The sequence below is a fragment of the Olea europaea genome, chromosome 17 (genome assembly GCF_002742605.1).
Source record: "Olea europaea var. sylvestris chromosome 17, O_europaea_v1, whole genome shotgun sequence".
Classification (NCBI taxonomy): domain Eukaryota; kingdom Viridiplantae; phylum Streptophyta; class Magnoliopsida; order Lamiales; family Oleaceae; genus Olea; species Olea europaea.
Window position 1 is genome coordinate 5308780 of NC_036253.1, and position 23683 is coordinate 5332462.

The 23683-nt window shown below is 35.0% G+C and overlaps 1 protein-coding gene and 1 pseudogene across 1 annotated transcript; one reads left to right on the forward strand and one right to left on the reverse strand.

The window, feature by feature from the left end:
- Window positions 1–383: 383 nt before the first annotated feature.
- Window positions 384–14233, reverse strand: LOC111366151 (1-phosphatidylinositol-3-phosphate 5-kinase FAB1B-like). The gene is made up of 11 exons (XM_022986839.1): window positions 12821–14233; window positions 11301–12041; window positions 7766–7919; window positions 7331–7675; window positions 6110–6958; window positions 5674–6005; window positions 5146–5269; window positions 4887–5057; window positions 2854–4314; window positions 1517–1783; window positions 384–1046 (listed from the first exon to the last, which is right to left on the reverse strand). The coding sequence occupies exons 1-11, from the start codon at window positions 13420–13422 to the stop codon at window positions 720–722; spliced, it is 5373 nt and encodes a 1790-aa protein (XP_022842607.1). The 5' UTR covers window positions 13423–14233; the 3' UTR covers window positions 384–719.
- Window positions 14234–14913: 680 nt separating this feature from the next.
- Window positions 14914–17315, forward strand: LOC111365555 (annotated as a pseudogene).
- Window positions 17316–23683: the final 6368 nt, after the last annotated feature.

Sequence of the window (23683 nt, forward strand, 5' to 3'; positions counted from 1 at the left end):
TGAGTAAAATGAAATTATTTTGAAAGTTCGGTGACCTCCTACTAGTAACATGTAAGGTGAAGACTCACTCAAATAAATTATTGATATGAGCAGCATCAATTTGAATTTTGCTGCATCTTTCTCTCAATTGCTCCTGCTACTAGAGTTGAACAAATTCCAGAAAATTCAAAGGAGTTGCAACAAATATTGTCATAAGAGTAGTTTACAATTGGCCCCTTGTGCCTCGTTATACATAAGATTCAAGATATGTACATATAAGTCAATTTTCATCTCACATAAAAATTAGAAAAGATAACAGTAAAAATCCATAGATTTTCTATGCAAAACAGAAATAACAACCTCCGGTTGAACTAAACAAATACAAGAAAAAGGGGAGAGAGAAATATTTGAACCACAAATATTACGCAAAAATTGCACTTACTATTGAAAACATATTTCAATTCCTATATACAACTCGAATTCTAAGGTTAAAAAAAAAAAATCTGGGGGAGGGAGGGGGGTGAGAGAGGAGAGAAAAAAAAAATGACAGCATTGTACAAAAACTTTGTGAGGACGTCATCCAATATATTTTACAAGGAGACTTTCCATAGGAATAGCAGCCTTGTTATGCATGTTTGGACAACTACATTCCGAAAAAATTTGAATGATATATGAACATGGAAAATCAACAGGGAATTTAATTCCCAAATGGTAGGATCAAATGTACAAGTGAACAGACTTCAATCGGCAGAGGTAACACCTTGTGCATTCTCTTCGCACAAATCAGTTTGCGACTTACTAGGAATGATTGTAGGAGGTGACCATTGATCGGGAACCATCAGAAAATAGGTAGTCATTGCTTTCCTGAACCTCTTCTTGTATTGCTTTGGCGAAATTACTGTTGGGGAAGCATTCTTGGGGCCACCAAGTATGCCAGCCGTCTTCACCCAAGTCTCAAGCTGCTTGTCCCAAGTGTACTGTCTCATGAAGTCAATAATCCCAAGAACAAGCTCATGCTTCTCTTCATCAACCCCAACTAGAAGTGAATAATCCATTACATCTATAGACTGCAAGTTCAAGATTAGCTTAATTAGCACGAGTGAGTTGGTTGTGTGGATGGTGTGGAGCTATAATTAGGTTTTTTCTGTATATAGCAGACTGATTTGATATCATAAGATTCTGTTCCCCTCACATTTGAAAGTAAATGTTAATTACTGGTTTGGACAAAAGCTCTTAAAATAATAATCATAATATAATAACAACAACAATAGATATGGAGAAAGAGCAAACTTAAAAATGCATGTTGCAGCATGCGGTGCAGAAGACTGATACATACAATTTTGCCTTGCATACTTCAAAGTTTCCAAAATTCAATTTCAATCAATCGATATCTTGAAATGCAAGTTCTTCTACTGTGCGAATGAAAAAGAATGAAGAACGTAAATCTTTTCCTAAGATCACTTCAATGCCAACATTCATGTATGTGCTTTACTGTGAGCGTATTTCAAGAACCAAGTAACTGAATTTATAAACTTACTGCGAGAAAAGCAGTATCATTCCAGACAGCTCTCTCTAGCAATCTCTTGGCTTTATTTCCAACAAAAATTGGAGAAGTAGGCATAGCTTCAATCAAGTTCTGATCAAGCAAAACCTTATTACTTCCACTAGAATCAGGATTGTACCGAGACCTGGAAGATCCTTTAAGATCATAAAGCCGGGTCAGATTTCTTCCGAACAGAAGATTCTCCATAACCAACAGATCCATTTTTGATTCCTTCCCGCCTTTGAGATGTTTCGATGTAACCTTTTCAAAATACCAAAGAGATCATGAGGGTATTTCAAAGTAATCATAATGCAAAAAAAGTTTGTCCTGATCTAGTTTTAGAGGAATTAAAATGCCTAGATAAACAGAAATTATTTTGGTAAAAAAAGAAGAAATGTAGAGGAGAAATTTGTTCTCATCTGTAATACCAAACAATTATATATGTGTGTGTGAGCAACAATAGAGTTGTTGTAGAAGCAACAACCATAGGGGTCGTTGTAGAAGCTAATTTATGCATGACGCCAAAGGTTAGGTCCCAATCAGGACTGACTTCACAGCAATCTCATTCAGCTGAAATCTTATAGATTTACTGATGTAATGCAATGTATCGGCTCTGCCAGCACACCAGACAGCTTGAAAACCACTTAGAATTCAGAATATTACAGTTAAACCTGAAGAACAGGTTCCGTATGAAAAGAATATGTGGTCAAACTGAGACACTTGAATGTCCAACTAACTGGACCTCTTCGCAAGCTGTTTCTTGGGCCATCACCAAGTAGTCCAACAATTCCATAGTTAATTAGTTACATATTTATGTAGTATTTAAGCAGTACATTTCACTAAAAATAGTATCTTTAATACATCATAGTGTTTTAAGCGTTAACAAGATGAAAACGTGTTACTTGCTCTGGAGGAAAGGGTGTCAGCTATTAATCTCACACGTAGTCCAACAATTCCATAGTTAATTAACTACACCTGTACCTCTTGAGAATCTGTTTCTTGGGCCATCACCAAGTAGTCCAACAATTCCATAGTTAATTAGTTACATCAGTATGTAGTATTTAAGCAGTACATTTCACTAAAAAAGGTATCTTTAATACATCATAGTGTTTTAAGTGTTAACAAGATGAAAATGTGTTACTTGCTCTGGAGGAAAGGGTGTCAGCTATTAGTCTCAAACATAGTCCACCAATTCCATAGTTAATTAACTACATCTGTACCTCTTGAGAATCTGTTTCTTGGGCGTATATAAGAAAATTAATTGTGTAAATAATAAATTATGAACTAAACAAATAAGTTAACCTAATTTAAATTCTGCTTCTCAGAAATACCTGATATATCCCAAGGATCTTTGCCAGGCATGTTGGGCTACCTGAGCCAATTGATTCAGAAAGATACTTAAAATATCCAGGAGAAAACTTGATGAATGATTCCAGCTCAGTCTTTGTCACTTGCTTAATGATAAATCGATCATCCAAGGTTTTTGCAAAAAAGACATTGCTCTTACCACCTTGGGCTCCCCACTTCTTACAACGACTAAGAGATCTGACGAAATCCATCTCGGATGGACAACATATCCTCCTCAAGGCATCAAAACGCTTTGCATGGTAACAAGTAACTGTGTATTTCACCTTCCCATGGAGTCCATCATCTACAAAAGACACTTTCGTATGCAAGGCTTTTGTATATGAGATCGGGTCCAAAGGCAAGGAAGTCAGTTCATCAGAGGAATGAACGGATTGAAGATTCCCAGCATCATGGGACTGCAGAGAAAGCATTGAGTCTGCAGTGTCCTTTGGTCTCTCAAGCTCATCAGACAGCTGGACCAGATATGCAGGTGACACGAGTGCATAAGATATGATACTTGTGGGTTCATCGTCATAGACTGGTACAACAGTGTCATTAACCCCTACAGGCAGAAGCAACTTGGCTCCACCCTGGAATTCCGAATCCTGAAATGATGATATGTACACTGGATTGTATTCACTGAGAGTATACAGTTTCTGATGAGTACCCAAAAGATTGCTTAATGATCTGTAGAAAGTAATAAAAGACATTCCCAACCAGCTCACGGTATCTTCCATAAAATCAGAGCCTTTAGCAGACAACATGGAAGGCGGTTGAGACACCTTAGACACGGTTAGATCATCCTCGTGGTCTTCCACATCCAACTTTTCTGCCACTCCAGCTGAGGTTGAAGAATTTGTCTCAAATGGTTCGTGTAAATTATTATTCTTAGGTACTCCGACACCTGGGTGATATTCACCGGTCCACAATGCATCATGAGTGTCTGATAAACAAATAGGGACTTGTCCATCAGAAAGGGTTCTACGAACTGCAACATTAGATTCCAGGAGATCTAATTCATCAAAGGCCTTTGTCCCAATAGGAAGTGTTGATGGATTTACATATCCGTGATTGTAGTTAATACCCACATCAGTTCTTTGATGAACTACGTCAGGATGGCTGTTGTATCTATCACCTAACCCTCGATCATGGTTTTTGACAGGCTTTGCATCTGCAGAAACAGAATCAGGATTGCCTATCTTAATAGGGATGATTTTATCAAACATGTTCTCATTAACACCACTGGATTTCTCATCAGGTTCTGAATTGGTGACATCTAAATCATCCTGTTCATCCTTCTTATCTAAATTGGCTGCGTATACCAGGCGACGGTCCCACATATAAGACTGGAAGACTAGTTGCCTTTGTAGTCGATTGATCTCAAAAATATCAATGACAGCTTGGCCCTTTCTCACTTCCTTGTTCAAAATTTTCGGGAGTGTTTCCTGCCATATCATTGAACATCCATCAGCACCCACATAATAAAATGTATGTGGAGGCTCTCGCTTAAACATAATGATTTTGGAAACCTCTCCAATTTAATGTTGTGTTGCATTGTAATTAATACAAAACTTCTATCATAAAAGGATTATCATGTATATGTACCAGAAGTCTACATTGCAAAGGATCATATCAAAAGTACACTTTTCGATGATGATGTAGTGTTAATTTCCAGCTATGCTAGCTAACCAAGCGAATGAGAAGATTTTTCCCCCCTTTTATAGTTTGTATTTCCCAGCTATGGGGTTCTCAAATAGGGAGGGAGCTATATGATAATTCTACCTTCGTTTTTGCGTGGCATGTGGTTTTATTACCCGCCAAAATATGGGTATAAATTCTTGTTTTCACCAAAACAACGTAAAAGATATAGGTTTTACTAAGAAGCGTAAGAGATTTACCCACCCAAAGTAAGGCAATATTCTCCTTCAACATGCATATCAAAGAGGAATATAATGCATGTATAATTAGTGGTTACAAGTAAAAAAATAAAATTCAATATTCAAAATGGAGCCCAGACCTCGAATTCGGCCTTCTCTTTCCGCAATATCCCTTCTAAATATGTTATCTGGCGTCTTGATTCAGGTAATTTCACGCCACTATTGAGCAAACCTGAGCCAGATTTCTTTTCTGCCAAAAGGCAGATAGCATTGAGCACTTCAGAGAACAAAAGCTCAGCCCAGCCTGCCACCTATTAGAATATAAAGATTAATTTAAAAACATGCAGTGATATTTGACATGTACAGAAACAAAAAAATAAATAAATAAAATTGTTTCACCTTATTCAGTTCTTGTTTCATCCACTCCTGGCTTTCATAGTTAAAATCAAGTTTTGCGGGAGGAAGGTATACTGAGTGAACATCAATTGATGCATAACGAAAGCAAGCAACCATTTGGCCAAATCTGCAATTTAAATAAATCATCATAAAGCCAGGCAAAATATAAAACAGGTAGAAATGTACGCCCAATTTGAATGCAACTTGCTTCCAGAATTTATNCGCCCCCCCCCCCCCCCCCCCCCCCCACACAAAAAAAAGAAAGAAGGTTAAACAAACTAGCCAGAGCTTTTTTTTTTTTTTTAAGGTTTAGGAAATAGGATACTCAGAAGGTAATAATAAAAGGATAGCACAGTTGAACAAGTCTTGTTCATGACCACCAAGGTTAATCTCAGCATAACCAAGTGTTGTGCATGCCACAAAGTAATCAAGTTATATGTGGTCTGAGTGAACCTGGATGTCAATATACACAATTATGACATTCTAAGATACTGAGAAATTGTAAAAAGGAAACTGAGCAAGAGATCATACCCATAAAAACGAAGACAGTCTCGATGCAAAGAGTGGCCACAGCTTGCCACTCTACTGGCAGCTGCATGATTTGAAAAACTTAGCTCTAAAAACTTCCCAAAAGATAGTCCCCAAGCAGCATTCGACATAACAACCCTTTGAGTTGCTGGAGGGAAGCCATTACTTCGTGGACACCGCAGGCACCTATGCCACATCCAAATCTTTCCTTCTGTTTTACCAGGTAAAAGAATTTCCGACAGTTTCTTGACTGCGATCGTAAGAGTGCCTTGTCGATGAGTATAACACTGAACATGAGCTTCTGAGGGCATTTCACACGAACCGCACCTATAACTCTGTCATAGAAATTTGACATCTTGGTTTAATTCACATATACGATGTTCCTAATATAAGAAGAAAATTTGTTTGTGGTTGGTGGAGACATGGAGAGAGAGAGAACCTGATCAAATAAATGATCCCGCAGAAATCGGCCCAATGGCTTGTCAAAGTTTCCATAGTATTTGATCCGGAAGAGATGGGATCTTTCACAGACAGTTCCCTTCCACATACATCGTGATGATAGGGAAACCAAGATGCTTTGATGATCAGATGGGGATGGAGGAAACTCGTCTTTGAACAATGCTTGTTTCTGAAAAATGTGTTTTCCATCAGGCTGCAAAACTGATGGATTTGAACAATTTTGGTTTGTATCCCAATCATTTTGCACGCTTTTGATGTTTGAATCACCCAAATTATCAGCTACATGATGATATCCTGTAGCATGCAATACACTGACTGCTTCAGAAGTTTCTCCCCCTGAAGACTCCCTCAAATTTAGTATGAATTCTTTTCCTAATGCATGAAAAGAAGAGGATTCGGTAAAGGGAATATTCTGAACACCTAGCATAGAAGATGACACAAGTGGCTTGGCATGCTGAGAGCTCACAGGAAGAAGGTTATTCGTCTGTAGAATTTGAATTTCTTGTGCAGAAACACTTGAGAACTTAATTGAATCTGGAGTAGGGACACAATTTGACCTCTGTGGTTCACCAACAGTTTGAGGTCCCAGAGTTTTTTCATTGGCAGGGGCTGCAAAACCAGGTATCATTGAGATGGACCTGTCAATGGTTGATGACTTGCCTGGAAATGAAACTGTTATTTGGGAGTTTAATGGAAGTTCTGGCAGAGAGGCACCCTCATCAGCAAGAAAAGATGTCTCCAAAGCTAAGTGATAAGCCGCAAACACTCCATACTGTACAACATGTTTCACTTTCCGTAACTCATCTTCACTGGCACCTCGAAGTAATATCTGAAACAATCAATATGAAGATAGCATATTAGGAAAAGGATGCTTATTAGCTGTCTTTACGAGGACTGAGGTATTTAATAAAATAGAAAACACGTTTCCATCGATGTATTTGACACTTAACAAGTACCCCAAGAAAACAATTTGTCAGTGAAGTGAAGAAACCTTCTCAATCAAAGTTCACAATAAGAAGCTCGGAAGATTACGAAATTGTCCATATCTAATTAAATATTAGAGCAATATTTGATGTAATTTTAATTTAGGGGGCTACTTAAGTTAGCTGACTTTTACAGACCATATCAAATCATTAGAATTTTCAATATCTATTATTATTATCCTTGTTCTTGTTCCTGTTACTGGTCGCAACAGACTTACAGTGCAACCCAGTGGCTTTGGACAACCTTCAAAGTACATCAGTGTCTTCACTGACTTTTTTCCAGCTTGCTCAGCTGTGCCATGCTCTTCTGAAAACCTCTTAACATGGAACATGTCACAATATCCCAATTTCGGAGAGGATAGGTTGTCAATAGATGGAACAATTTGACCACCAGTGCAGCGTGCTATACGCTCCAAAAGTGGCCTTTTGATATTTAGAACAAGTGATATATGTTTTGCAAGAAGGTACTCTTGAGCATATCGTGAAACCGATTTCTCCACCAAAAGAATATCGGGATTGTGAACATCTATCTTTGCAACAGCCATCTTAAGATGATCCATTTCCTGAAAAGATGTAAATCCACACGCACAATACATCAAGAATTACATTTAAAAATTACAGTGCCAAGGAAAAAAAAAAATAATGATCTCAACCTGCTGCAACAGCGTATCGAAACTTGAAAGGGCGTTAGAAACCCGCTGGTACTCAAGAGCCCCTCCAAGGATCAGTAAGCGAGGTTTCTCTATTTTTGATGTCATCCGTCGATGGGCCACATTCTTCTTGCAAACAACTCCTTTGACCACCATACTTTTCAATGGAAAAAAATCTTCGTAAGAACAAATTTATAAATGGACACTAGAAAAAATGAATCGCGATGTCATTCCCAATATAAATGAAAATTAGAAGTGAAATTTAACTTTCCCACTTGAGTTCATTAAATAGATCAGGGTACAAATGAAGTTCACATATCTCAGGATGAACTCTAGTGAGTTTATCAATAAACATTAAACTTTACTTTTAAAAAACTGTATTCTCCTGTATATTGGGAATTAATAGCTACATATTAATTAAACCCTGATACAATCTACATACATCCACAAACTATTTTAAAATAACAGCAAGGCTGCATAAACAAGATGCAAATATCATTAGTTCTTTGATTGTCCTCCCATATCAAGAGGCAAACTTTTTAAGATCGATCTACTTTAGTCAACACTTTGTAGGCAGGATTGAACGAGATGCAGTAACTAAGGAAAGAGAAAGAGCATCAATTCCTGGTATAGCAGCAAGGGGAAGAGGAGGATGGGGTGAGTCAGTAGATGAAAACAAAATTGTTCAGCACCCCCAAGTAAAATTAAACCATTAAAATGTCAATTAAAAAATTGATATCTCCCCATTACCTTTCCCTCCAATTTCCCTCTTACATAACAAATAAGAGCATGTTTGACCAAGCCTCACATAGTTTTTCTCTCTCCTTGCTTTATAGTAAAATAAGCAAGTGTCCAAACATGTATATGCTCCCAAAAGAAGCTTCTTTTGAGCTTATCCAATCATGCTCTAATTGAGATAAGCTTAGCCCAGGGCAAGAATTTAAAGCAGTCTCCTTCCTTCTTCCCTTTACGATGTCAATAGATTTAACAATTTATTATAACTTTGCATGGTGAGTACATGTATTTCACTTTAATCTAATTACTCTTTCTAAGATTCATATATAGATACAGTGGCAAAAAATAGGCTAAGTTGAATTAAAATGATACTTCTAAAATTTCAGATTTTTTACCCAGTATGAGAGGTCTGCTAAATTTGGCTAGCTTTTCCAAAGGATACAAATTTGCTATTTCAAATTATCAAACCTTTTTAATTTATGTTAGCAGTATCATGTCACATTTTTCCTTGGAATTGGGTTCTAAAACTGTCGCAGCATATTCACTAAGCCAAAACAATAAAAAATAAAAAGGTTTATCCTTTTACAGTGTGTATCTGCAACAAAATTTGGCTACAGGGAGAGGTCACTCAAATTCCAATAGGATTTTAAAATGATTGATCTTTATGATTTCACTTTTGAGGAATGAGGAACAATTTAAATAAAGCTTTCTTGAGTGTAACTTTTTCAATCTCCTGGAAACTAAACCAAAAGGGAAAAGAATTACTAGCTCAATTAATTCTACAAGGTAACAAATAATTTATCATATAGAAACTTAACTCAACTCGCCTTATCACATCCTTCCAACAGTTAGCTATAAAAATTGTGTTCTTCCACTCTCTATCAACTCCATTTACCCTGCTGATCTCGCCGATAATCATATCTTTCTTGTTAACTTCACCTCGAATTGTCCAGTTCTTCCTATGAATTTACCTTTTAACATCTTCATAGTGAGGGCAGTGTTTTACCAAGAATTGGTGATTTCATTTATAGCTCATTTGGCCTATGCACCATTTATTAACTGCCTAACATTAACTATTGCATAACAAACCCAGTCCCACAGAAACAGAATTTTGCTTCAACTTGACTCCCAATTTATCAAATAAAAAGTATTATCTTAAATTTCCACTTAACTATCAACGATTGATTACGGATACTAAAACTCCATCTCTTCAAGGTCCTTGTTGACATGAAGTATTTGGTCTAGATTTTATCTGTACTCCTACATATATAAAGTTTCATTTACTTATTCTACCTACTTCCATTATTGTTAGGCACTACGGCCAATGACCTTCACTCTCCACAAATCTAATTTAGACTTCTTGCTTCAGTGTAGCTACTTAGAACTCGTGAATATACCATCTGAAAATAACACAGACCACATACCATTACAATGCAGTTCTTGAGTGACGTCAGCATAAATTAAAACAAAAGGTGCATGATCCTTAAAGAACCATTGACCTAGAAGCCAAAAGTAAATTCACCTAAAATTATACTTATTATGGTCACAACACTGAGCACTACATACAACCATTATGACACCGACCTCTTTTCTGAGGACCACCACAATAAGTTTCTAGGATCCTTAACATAGTATTTCTTTAAACAAAGGAAAATAAACACACTCGTGTGCCTTTTCTTTTTACCAACTCAACATATGTATAGCCTTCATAATTGATCTTCCACAAATAAATCTAAATTGGATCTCCACAAATTGCTTCCAGTCAGAGTTTATAGACTACCAATCTCTCCCAACCCTTCATTATATAAATGACCAATGACGACAAAATTAATAGGCAAAATATGAATATTTCCTTTAAATTTTATTCATATAAAAATGAAAACCTCTTCTTCAATTCATTCAGTCTTCCCTAGTTTAATATATAATTATTTAAATAGGTTATTAGCCAAAGACACTTAATAATATTTTTCTTTACTTAAAACAGATAAAGATCAAATAAATCAAAAAATTCCAAGCAGACGACCAAAATATTTATTGAAATCGCAATTATCAATATTCTAGATAAGGCATTAGGTAAAAGATTTAATTAAACAACGAGTCCTCAGTTAGAAATCCTGTGATTTTTTAGTTTGTATGAAGTATTACTGTTATACCAACCTTCAAGTGTGTCCACACGGTCAAGAATATTTTTCAAGAGGAAACATACAGTAACTTTATAACAATAAATAACTAGCCTGACCATAAAACATACTTATGCACATGAGAGCGAAGCAAGGTTGATAAGAAAACCTTTCTACAATTGCATATTCTATTTCTTAATGATGAACTCCATATAAAAAGTGAAACTTTGAGGAAGAAAAAGTTTGAAAAGTTGGTTGATGTGCACACACTTTTAGCCTTTCATGTACTTTATTTGTGTTTAAAGTTAGCTATTAGTGCTAGACACTTGGTTAAGTTTGTTGTACTTTAACAACTGTCTTTTGCTAGGGGTGCTTTTTCAGTTTCCCCATTTAGCTTCAGTACAAAGCTGCAAGTCGGTGCAGGTAATTATAGGCTATATTTTATTTGGCAAAAAGCCTAAATCTTGGCCCCAAGTCTAGTTGGCCTTAGGCAACAAAACAACTTGGTCTACAAGTCTTACTTCCTCAAACATGCTCAGGTAAATATAGACATGGTAGGATTTCTTGAAATCTCTATGATGCAACCCATAGCATTCAAATGAAAAAATAAAATAATTTTTGTTAAAAATCTATAAAACAGCCAATTGCAAGTTAGAAGAGTGGAGTCACATAAAAGTCATTACCTCTCACTTCGATGCCCAGAAGCTAAACATTTTACCTTCACATATCCCCCAGGGTCCATTTCTCCTCCCTCGCTTGTATCCGGCTTTAATAATGTAGCAGCCTCCCATGACAATGATGTAATTATATCTAACCAAGACTCTTTATCATCACCCTCTCCCGAAAGAAAGTTCTCCACCTGCAAAAGCTGAGATACCAAAGCCCTAAAATGTCCCTCAACCACATTTTTCATAGCCTTTTTGTGCTCCTCATTAGATTTGTCCCTGCTTCTATACTCCCCACTCCCAAAGCTGCTTGAATTATGAAAATATCCCCATTCTCCAGTGGGGTCCTCATCATCTTCATCATCACAAAGAAGTGGTTCCCTTTCATCTTCTTCATCTTCTGGTTCAGGAGGGAGCCAGAGATCTCCATTGTCTTCAAAATCCATGGGTTCAGTATCAACATCTTCAGTTGAGCATAAAGAAGGTCCTTCACATTCATCACCAATATCATGTTCAGCTTCTTTTTCCACAATCTGATGGACTTCTTCTGAAGCCTGAGATTCAGAACTATTTTGTAGCAAAGAAAAGCTCATACTTTTTGAATCAATGACTTCCCCATCAGGATGCACCTTCCGTGATTTGTAGTCATTGTCAATATCATCAAACTCAACCGGATCATAGTAGCAATTAACCTGGGAAAAACACCTTCTTTCGGAATCTAACTGATAAACTGCAAGTTCTTCATCATCACCATCACCCCTGATTGAATAATGTTCAGTTAATATAGCTATTGAAGTCAAACGAGTTTCCTGACACATAAAGTTAATCTAGTGGACAGTAATTGAAATGCTACAGAAGATTACAATAAAAGCATTTTCTTTCTTGGGTATAGAAGCAGTTAGGTTAGGTGGAAAATAAAATTCCTAATTCGAGGCAAAGCATAAGTTAGATATAAAATTAACAATCAATACAAAATTCAGAGTAGCACTTTCCAATTGAATCTATTGATAGTCATTTTTCTAGAAATAGTTCGTACAGCTGAACTTCATCACCTTACTGTAATCTGCACAAAGAAGGTATACAGAGGTGAACTAGATACTGTATGATGGTTCATTGTGCATAGAAGATGCAACGGAAAGTAGAGGGAGGAAACTAGAAAGCAATATCTTACAGCAAACAAAGATTCTATGTAAATTTTAAATTGGTTTCTTGAACAAGTTGGGGTGTTGGACATCATAGGCCGGATACTCGAGTTAACTAAATGGCAATCCATAAAAACATAATAAAAAGAACATTATCTAATGATAATAATTAAAAAAAAAGATGTTTAATAGAATAAACTGCGCCTGATGTCACCGGCATACGAGACTAGCCGGTAAGGACTAGTAGAAAACCCCTCAGGTATATGATAACTATCAATGTTCAATGTTCAATATTTATGTAATCTACCATTCTAAGCATGAATTGGAGCTGTAACACTATGCTACTCACTGAAGTAGTCAAAAAGCCAAAATATTTAAGGATGCAGAAAGAAAGACCTGTTTGTGCAAAATTCAAATTGGTCAGGAGACTGATTAAGTTCTGTTGTGTCTACAGCATTCTCGTTGTTCCTTGCTGCAGCAACACTTTGCCTTTGTGCAGTCTTTTCCATTATTGCTGCTGATTGATGTGGGCTAAGGCCAGTAGATTGTGGCAATGATGCAAATGTTATGTTACTACTGTCACAGGTTCCACTAGATCTGGTACTAATAAAACTATTTTCTGAAGGAGAAGTAGTACTAAGGTCCACGGTGGAAACATGGATCCCATTATCAGCTGTCCCTGTCGATCTATGTTCCCATTGCTTAAAACAGAAATTGCAGACCCGAATCTTATCCCAGTCTTCTCGTGGTGTCTTCTGGTCACCAGACATTGTGGGGATCCAGTTTGAAGTGCATCTGGCACAGAAAACTCGGCCGCAAAGTCGACAGTGGTGCCTACGGTTGAACAAGGTGAACTGTGAGTCACACTCATAGCATACTCTACAGCTCTGATCCGGCATCCAAAAATCCCTGGACATATTAGCCGGCTCAGATCGTCCGGAGAACCACGATTTCAATAAGCCCACTATATCAGAGAATGTCCTATCTGAGACATCCATCGACTTGATGCCCCTTTCCCTATCATTGTGTTGTTCTCATCCGTTTACAACTCTTTTATCCATACAATTTCCAAAAGAACCACAAAGAATAATCACAGAAGTCCAATCCAAACAATAGCCAATCACAAAGTTCAATCAACTATTCCACATTAATGACCAAAGTCACAATGTCTTGATGAATTCTATCAAAAAGAACCCTCAAAATTCCAAAAGAAGAGCAGTTACCGTTCTGTCAATCGATGCCCAATATCAACAAGTACCAAGAGCTGCAACAACGCTTGATTCTCTAATTTTATTTGCCCTAAAAATTCTCAATCTAATAAAAATTCAAACCCCAGGATACTTCACTTCCTTGACCCCCAACTCAAATTTTCCACGCACAGAAACCCTAACCGTTTGATTCCCAAATTCGAAATCACCCACGCAGTCTAATTGAAACCAAAAACTCTGAAAGCGACTGCAGTGCCCAAATTCAAAAAACATGTGCACGGAAAGACAGTAAAATTCAAAATATTTTCCCCCGAATCCGAACAAAAATAGACGAACCTTTATATTGAGAAGAACGCGTAATTGGCGAATGAATCCAATTAAAATCGCTCTGTCAAGAATTTACTCCAAACGCAGAATTCAGATGGATTTTCGTTCAAGAAACCACCGGATGTCCGCAGCTTATTATCTCTCTCTAAACAAATAAAAGCAAGATTAGATAATGAGCTGTGATTACATATTTAAGCAGTCTTGAACTTGATTTGTGCTGCCAATGGCTAGCTGTAGTCTATAAGAATTTTTGGCATATAAGGAATTAGACGTTTGATTAATTGATGGTATCAAATTTTAATAAAAAAATGTTAAAATGTTTTGCTTGCTCGATATATATTTTATAAAAAAAATATTACGTTGATATATTATTGCCAACTCTGTTTCGAGTTGGTCAAAACGACCGAATTGAAAACAGACAGCAAAGGGACAGAAAAATAATTTTGTAGCATTTCGTGTCAACTTCAACTTCGAGCAATAGTTTCACGTGATCCGAGAAATTAGAGCTTCATTTGTAAATTTTAAACGTGTACCTAATTTGATTATTGTAAAATAATAGTATGAATTAAAAAAAATGAGTGATGCCATGGGGTTCCAAAAAAAAAAAAATTACCTCTCAATCTATTTTTGTTTTAATATCAAAGTAGTTTCTTTTCAAAACTGTTAAAAAACCAACTGCTACGTGATAAGAAAATCATTTAGAAAAACATTTATAATTTTCATTTATATCATTTAGATATTAGTTCTGAGACATGTAAAACATGTAATTGTTGAATGCTACATTTAGGCTCTGTTTGTGCCCCGTTATTTACTAATTAAAATGAAAAATATGATATTTATCTATCATATCAAGCCATCATATTTGATTTTTTATCTTTTGTGTGGACTCCATAACAACTATATTTTTCATTCTCATTTTTATAATTATGTAACTTGAACGAGGGCTTAATAATAATGTCATATACGAATTTTGGTACCATTGATGTTCTAAAAAATTGTCATATATCGTGTGTGATGAAATTTGTAATTTGACAAAATTGCATTATACTGATATTCTCACCAAAATGATATTTGACAAGTTCAATATTTATATGGCCTTGCGTGCACAGACGGTCCTAGCGGGCTAAACACCTCGTTTGCGACCCAAAGCCCGTTGATGTACAAAAGCAATTAAGAAACCCAAGATAACGATGTGAAAAAATATTTGAAAATTGGAGTTCGAAAAATAAGGACAACAGATTTTTACTAACGATGTTGAACTTTGCATTTGCGTTGATTTTCGCACGGGGCCTAATTTGTGGAATACGTCTCGGGCTCCGATAATCACAGGACAGGCCCTGGTCAATGACCTCTACAATTCAATGTGTTTCTTTCAAGAGAAACCACCAATGAAGAAATATGGCTATGCTGTTATATACCCTGACCCTGGTGATGTTGCTAATGTTTACTTTAGCTCTAATCAAGGGAGCAACTCTTTTGACTCCTTAGAGCTTGGCTAGGGATATAATTCCACGAGTACCACAGAAATATCACATGTTCTCTCTTCTGTTTTTATAGATGACAAAGCTCAATTCTTGGAGGATGCTATGTCTACAAAGAAACTGAAGTCAAATTCAGAAGGTACTGTGATTGGTGATGATATCAATGTAGACAGGTGTTCGCGAAATATTTCTTCTCGATTTTAAAACTCACCGCAAGTGTACGGTTTGTTAACAAGTAGTAAAATAGACTATGAGTCCAAGTATCGTTCTTGAAATGTAAATATGCAATTTTATCACTAATGTATTGAAATGAATAGAAATGAAATCATTAAGAACTTGAATCCCCAATTGACTATTAAAAATCCTAATTTCACAAATTCAACGAATCGATGGAACAAAATGCCAATTCAATGTTCCTAAATTATCCAATACACTCTCTCGATATATATTGAATCTACTCTTACACACCACCAGCCTATATTTCTATGGATGATGCAATGTACAAGAATGCATGACTTTTTATGAACATTTTCATGAATTGCATAAAGCATAGAGGTAAGTTTCCATCCCCTATCGGACCCTATGTCGAGTTATATTCTATCGAATTTATTCTCCTTCTTTCGAATGCAAAGAACAAATCATCTACAATCACATAACAATTGGCCAAATAATTATGGAAGTATTCAAATCATATAAATCAAACATTTGTCCAATCGAAACTATTGTTGAATTAATGAAATAACGGAAATTTAAATCATCAAAAGGTTCATCAAATTCCTAATGAACAAAAACCCTAGCCTATAATCATTATTACAAAATCAAGAAATTGAAAAACGAAATTAAAAGATAATAAGAATACACCCGTATGGAATTTCTTCAATCCGTGTGTATAATCTTCAATCCCGTCTCGAGCCCGTGTGAAATTGAATCCAAAATCAAGTTTCTTGCCTCCAATTTTGGTCTCTCTCTTCTCCCTGGTCGTTCCTCCCTTCATATGATGAATTTGGGTATTTATATCGCGTCTAAATTAAGTAGGAAAGGAGTTTCAACCAAAACGAAAAACTACGCCCGAGGTTTCAAAAACATACTATGCGACCGCATAGATCAAATTATTTTGGCTCATTGAATCACTGAAACCTTCTATGCGACCGCATAGAAGGTTACACTATGCGGTCGCATAGAAGTAACCATCTATGTGGTTTGTTCAATTTGGTCCCTGAACTTCTTTGTTACTTCTCTTGACTTCTTTCTTCGTTTTCTTCATCTTTTCAACAATTCTTATCTTCAAATTGATGATCGACACTTTCAAATATTATGCCACTCATTCGGCACATCTTTTGAGTATTTGCACTTTAGTCCTCCAACTTCCAATTATCTTCATTTTAGTCCATCTTCCATTCTTTCTTCCTCCACTTGTTTTGCTTTGTCATTGAGCTCATACTTGGCATGTTTTTACTCTCGTTTTGCATTTAGCTCAACTTCTCAATATTTGCACCTTTGGTCCTCGAACTATCAAACTATTGCGTTTTGGTCCTTCTTCGGCTCTTTTCTTCTGAATTCCACAATTTCCATTGAATTACCTACAATGCATGAATCTAAATGGATTAAGTCACAATTCAACCATTTTATCCCTATTTAAGTCATGTTTGTGAACCAAATAAGTGTGTAAAAACACACTTATCAACAAGCTTTTCGACGACTTCTCAGCATTTGAGTTGCAGATGAAGCTCTTCCAGATGCCATAACTTGACGGTAATTGGGATGCCTCTTCAGTCGACACCTTCCTCAATGGAGATTCATCTTAAGATGGTGGGGAATGAATTGGATGTTTGGTCCTTCAATGATATTGTTGCTATGTTTGTTGGGATGTATTAAAGTTTCGATTTTTCACTGTTTATAGCCTTTCATTAATAATGCTATGCCACCTTGTTAAATATAAGTTTGATCTCAATCTAACTCTTTTCTTTGTCTGTTTAGCTTTGTTGGTACCTTTACTCGAATAGGAAATATGCATTGATTCGACTTTTGCACATGTTGCATGATATAACTGTCGCTTTCTTTTCTTAAAATCTATATTTTGTTTATTTTTTGTTTCAATGATGGGGGTGGAAATGATGATGTGATGGGAGCATTTTTTTCTTTCACAACGACATGGATAAATTCCACTATGTGATTCCATACCAAATGTGCTACGAATTGAGCAAGTCATCCTTTCTCCTGTATTAAGACACAATCAAGAAGGAGAAAAATAAAATTGTGAAGAATTTGAAGAAAGTTAAAAGTAGGAAAAAGATAGCTGAAGAGCTCGTCTTATCATGATCACCAAAGCAAATTCAAAATTTTCAGCTTATTTTTCCTTCGAGAAATGCAGTATCTTTGTTTTGATTTTCTTGATAATCTTGTTGCTGGGGAACGCTGCAATAGTCGTTATCTTAACCTTGAAGCTCCGAATGCCTATATTTTCTCTCCAAACAGTTTGATGTTGAATCTTATAAGACTCGTGTAAATAACTCGGACCAAAACACGTGTGTTTCATCAATTTCTTCTCTAATTTTAAACGCTAAAAATCCAAACAAGGTTGTACTAATTTATAGGATTGAGTTGGGCCTAGGCTACTTGTTTTATAATTTTCATTGTATGTATAAAAATGAATATTATCATTGATGTGTGTACTAATTATAACGTTATATTGTTTGTGAAATATAAAAACAAAATGTACGAGTAGAATTTATTGTAATAATGACGTGTGATTATAGTTTTAAGTATATTCTAACTAAGGGGGTGTGTGTGCTCTACTATTTCTGAATAATGTATTATGAAATAGTGATTGACGTAAAAAATGTGTGGTTAAAAAAGAATGAATTTTTTTTATTTACGTGTAATATTATTTTAATAAAAAACGTGTTAAAAATGAGTACTATATGAAAAATAATATGGTAGAATGGTAAATAAACACACTCTAAGGTGACGAGATTGTGTGAAAAAAATATAGAAAATAAACAGTATCTATTGTCACATACATCTATTTTAATTTTATTTTATATTTTCATTATTTAGCAAACCAGGCAACTAGGTTGGTCCTCATAGGTCATGAGGCAAAATGATAAGTTTGATTTGCTTATAATTTTGATGCACCTAGATTGATTTAGATAAAAATTAGATTTTTAGTATATTTAAAAATAAAATTGACAGAATTTTGATTGAAAGTTGAGGTTCTATGAAATGTGTGATTAAAATTAATTAATGATTTTGACTTAATTATAATTGAAATTTTAGCCGAACCAAACAAGGGACTATATATATTTGCAAATTGAGACGTTTTTGTTTGCATTTAACGTAAATTTCGTTAATAAAACCTAGATTTGGAGGTACTCGAAGCAAAAATGAGGATTTTGAACTTGATTAAATTTTATTCCTAACAGTTGAAGAAATGATTGCATGGAATTGATATGAAGTATTACGAGAGCAATTGAAGGAAAGTCACAAATTTCAAAAGTAAAGTTCAATTTTCCTCCAGTATGCACCCAATCATATCACTTCATTTCCTGAAGTCAGGTTTTGTTCCACATCTAATCCGACTTCTATTAAAAAGGGGAAGTAGTTGCTACTGGAGAAGGAATAATAAACCAATTCCAAATTACTGTACAAGAGAAAAAATGGCGTCATTTTTTTTTTTTTTGTTTAACTTTACTATTCTCCATTTTCATACGTTATGGCCATGCCTCTGCAAATGCAATATCTACAATAGTGTTGAATCCCATTCTTTCATCCCATCCCGATTTTAACAGCTTCAAAATTATTTCAATTTCAACACGCAACTATCGTTTCCAATTCTCTTTCTCCTACCTACAATCTTTTGTTTCTCCATTTTTCACGCAAGAATTAGAGACTACAAGTGACCCATTTTTCACAAAAATCAGAGCCTATTTTATTAATAAATAATTTCAATTTGGTAATTTGAACAACGTTGCGAGAGTTTGCTCGAGATCGATGTAGGCAATTTGATAATTTGATCAATGTAGACATTTTCTTAATAGAGTACATGGGCACCTAGGCTGCTCGAGAGAAGGAGCTTGCGAGTGTAGTAGTGCAAGATAGAAAATAAGGGAAGACAGTTGTATAACATTATAATGCAAATTTTGTAATTTTGTAATAATGAGATGTATTATTCACTACCTTGAATAACCTATGGTCTTATTGTTTTTTCTCAAGCATGCAGCGCTTACTGATTTAGATGCTTTCACCTCATTCTTTAGTATTTATGATGGTCATGGGGGTAAGTTTTTCTACTTCTATTGTTGTTATATTGTGTACTAAATTAAGGTGCATGCCATTTACCATAACACGAATATTTTGAATACAAATCGGCATTCCTTAGCATATACCTATGATTCAAAAGATATGACTAGGCAAAAGAAAGATGAAGTGTTGACTGTAGGCATTTGTATATCATAATCTATGTCATGAGATCTTGTAATCACAAGTCACAATACAGATCCATTAAATATTATAATTAGTTTGAATTGAAATAATGTTTTGCTGTAAATCAAGTTTTGCTATCCAATTTCTTTGTTGTTTGGTCAGTGCATTATTGTTCTCTTATCAATGCATTGAATTTCACAGCTAAGTTGGTTGCCAAATTTTGTGCTACATATCTTCATCAGCAAAGTTCTCAAGCATGAAGCATATTTGACTGGTGACATAGGTTTTAGAAAGCTTTTCTCAGATCATTTTCTAATCTCTGGTAGTCTTTAAAACTTTCTGTTTGTGTTCAATGTATGCATATTTTCTTTTAAATGATGAATTCTATATAATAGGTCTTCTTTGAATGACATAATGACTTTCAGCAGCTTTATCATGAGATACTTGCAACTTACTTTAAGAGAAGCAAACTTATTTTGATTTAGGCAATTTGTGTGGAAAGCTGTTTCTTCCAATTGGATTGTTGAACTTAAAAGTTATTGCAATTGGTTGTTTTATCCATTGTTTTTTTAATATATATAAACTAGGAAAAAAAAAACTCCGCACTATGCGAAGCCATCTCTCAATCTCTTTCGCACTCTCCGCATAGCGCAGAGCCATCTCTCCACACAATGTGGAGAGTTGGAGAGAACACTCCGCACTCTTCGCACACACTCTCCGCACTGTGCGGAAAGTTGGAGAGAACTTTCCGCACTCTTCGCACGGTGCACTCTCCGCACTGTGCGGAGAGTTGGAGAGAACTCTCCGCACTCTTCGCACGGTACGAAGAGGTATATCCTCGATTTTATCTGATTATTATAATTTTGTTTAATCGATTTTAACTGCCTCGAGTCTGCGAGCTATCTAACTAACAACAAAGTCAAAGGAAAATGAATTAGGATGTCTCCTGAAGAATTAAATATGCAGCATTATTCTGTAGACAGTCCATATTCTTAGTTATCAGCTAGCCTAATATGATTCAATAAACAGTAAATGAACAAGAAATAAATAGTTATCACTTGTGTGTTCTAATGCAGAAAAAAAGAAAAAAAAAAAGAAGAATAAGAAGTTATGCAAACGCATTTAAGGTCCACCACCATTATTTATGCTGAAAAGATCACTTTCCCTTCTAAAAAGGAAAAACTTAGAGCCAAAACAAAATATTTGATAACTATGCAAACCCTCTTTTAACTAATAAACCAAGGAGATGGAAAAATTATTAATTCAAAGAATTTTATTATAAGTACAGCATCAATTCAATACTCAGACACAAATTTTAAATCATTTATATCATGATTTTATCATACACACACACAAAAGAAAAATAATAATTAACCTTGATTTCCCCAAACTTGTTATCCTTAAATACAAAATGATAAGAAATGAAGACGCTGAAAAAGGTAAAAGAAATAAACCTGATAAACTCTTTGCAGGTCTTCAGGAGTGGCTTCAGCACCATGATCAAGGGGTGCAATTGCTTCAAGAAGCTCTTGTTTGATGGACTTTGCATTCTTGGTTTTGTTGTTGAAGAAAGCAGGGAAGAATGAAACGTGGGTCCACTTACTATAATCGGGAGGGAAATTGGTTGTAGTTGAGAGGCCGTCAAAGTTAAGAGTGGCTGAAAATGAGAAGTTGGAGGTAGCAGAGTAGAGGATTTTGGGGACTGAGGAGGCGGAGGAGTGAGTGGTGACAGACGGTGGCGAGAGAGAGAGAGTCAAGATAAGGCCATGGCTCCGCATGGAGTCAGTGCGGGGACTCCGCACAAATTGTGCGGGGACTTCCCCGCACGAAATTGGTGTGTGGAGTCCCCGCACAGATCGTGCAGGGTCCCTGCACCAATTGTGCAGGGACTCCGCATAAGAGACTGTGTCCTAACATTTGTACACTTAAGGCATAAATTCTTGAATTTTTCAGCTAGAGTGGAGTTGTGTTTTGAAAGGGGTTACAAATAGAACTCATCAAATTTATTGCATAAGTGACACGAACATATAATTGGTAAAAAATGAGATTGATGCTAATTTCATATTTGTAGCAAATTGGGACATAGTTGATAAAATTATTGTGTTTTAGACTATCTCGACATTTAACATTAGAGTCAAACGTACACGACAAAACTTATCACATGAGCCAGGTAGGAATTTTTAGAAATTAATTGAACGCATAAACATTACCAGGAGGTTTCAAGTATACTACAGTTTCTTCTCATGTCAACTATCAAATTCTTGGTCATTGGTATTTATAGATTCTTTAGCTACTATATGTTGGAAATCTACTTGTGCATAAATTGAAAACAATTTCGATTCCCTTAATTGAATATATTTAATATTTATTTTATGCTTATATTGAAAAAATAAAAATCTGATTTTTTTTTTGAAATTTGGTTTGGTAAGTGAATGTACGGTGTTTTACATTCTCGGTATTTGTAAGTGTAGAAATCTGTATATAAAAATACGGTAAGCTGCAAATACGGTAGGCAGCGTATACGGTAAGTTGTATATACGATAGGCAGCATATGCGGTAAGCTGTAAATACAGTAAGTTGTTTGCAAATACGGTAGGCTGCGAATACGGTATGTTGCAAATACAGTAAGTAGCATATACGGTAAAGTGCAAATACGGTAAGTTGTTTGCAAATACAGTATGCTGCAAATATGGTAAGTTGTTTGCAAATACGGTAGACAATATATACGGTAAGCTGCCTGTAAATACGATAAGCTGATTTATAATTTGGTATAAAATTTATTTAATATTGAATTTTTTGAGTATTAAATTTTTAATTCAATATTGTTTCATTTTTTATAATTCTATATTCGAGAATTAAAAAAAAATGTTATGAAATTACTAATTTTTAAATGTGCTTTTTTCTTGAAGATAAAAATGATTTTTTTATGTTATTTGTAAAAAAAATTTTATTGTAATTTTATTAGCATAATAAGAAGATTTATTTTGCATTTTTTTGTTTTACAATTTGTGAAGAATTTTTTTCATGATTGATAAATATTCTTCCACACACGCATCATGCCAAAGTTTTTTTTCTCTCCGCACCTTTTTTTTTTTACACTCTGCACTTGGTTGAACTGTCTCCGCACCATGTGAAGAGTTTTTTTTACAATATTGAATTATACAAAATTTATAAATATAATATTTACATTCAATTCAATCATATTAACACTAATAGTTTGTATATTTTTATTCAAACATGAAATATACGAGCATATTTTTCTATATAACATACTGTTATGCAATTGTAAAAATAATTTGCAATTCTTTTCTTATATCATGGAAATATTTTTAGATATTCCTTCAAAATTTTTTCAAAAAACTAAAATTCACACACTAATAAAAATACGATAAATACAAAATTCGTGCAACGCACGTGATAGCGACTAGTTTAACATAAATGAATAAAAGTCAATGTATAATAATTGAAAAACAATAACTAAAGTATGATTAAGTGAGTCTAGGTCGTGTGTATTTTACACGCATCAAACATCTCAGGTTCCCTTTCATTTCCATTTTTATCAAAATGCTTTATTCTCTTTCTTCTTTTTAACCACATATTATTCATTAAAATAATATTGCACGTAAATCAAAAACTTTTCTTTATTTTTCATCTACACATTCCTCATCAATCTACTATTCCAAAATTCATTTTTCCAACAAAATGGGTTTAAAACGCTCTCTCAAACTTGACCTTTTATTAGTTCCAAACCAAAAAAAAAAAGAAAAAGGAAAATCAAAACTCAACAAACACAAAAAAATATTATGCAATTTGAGTAGACA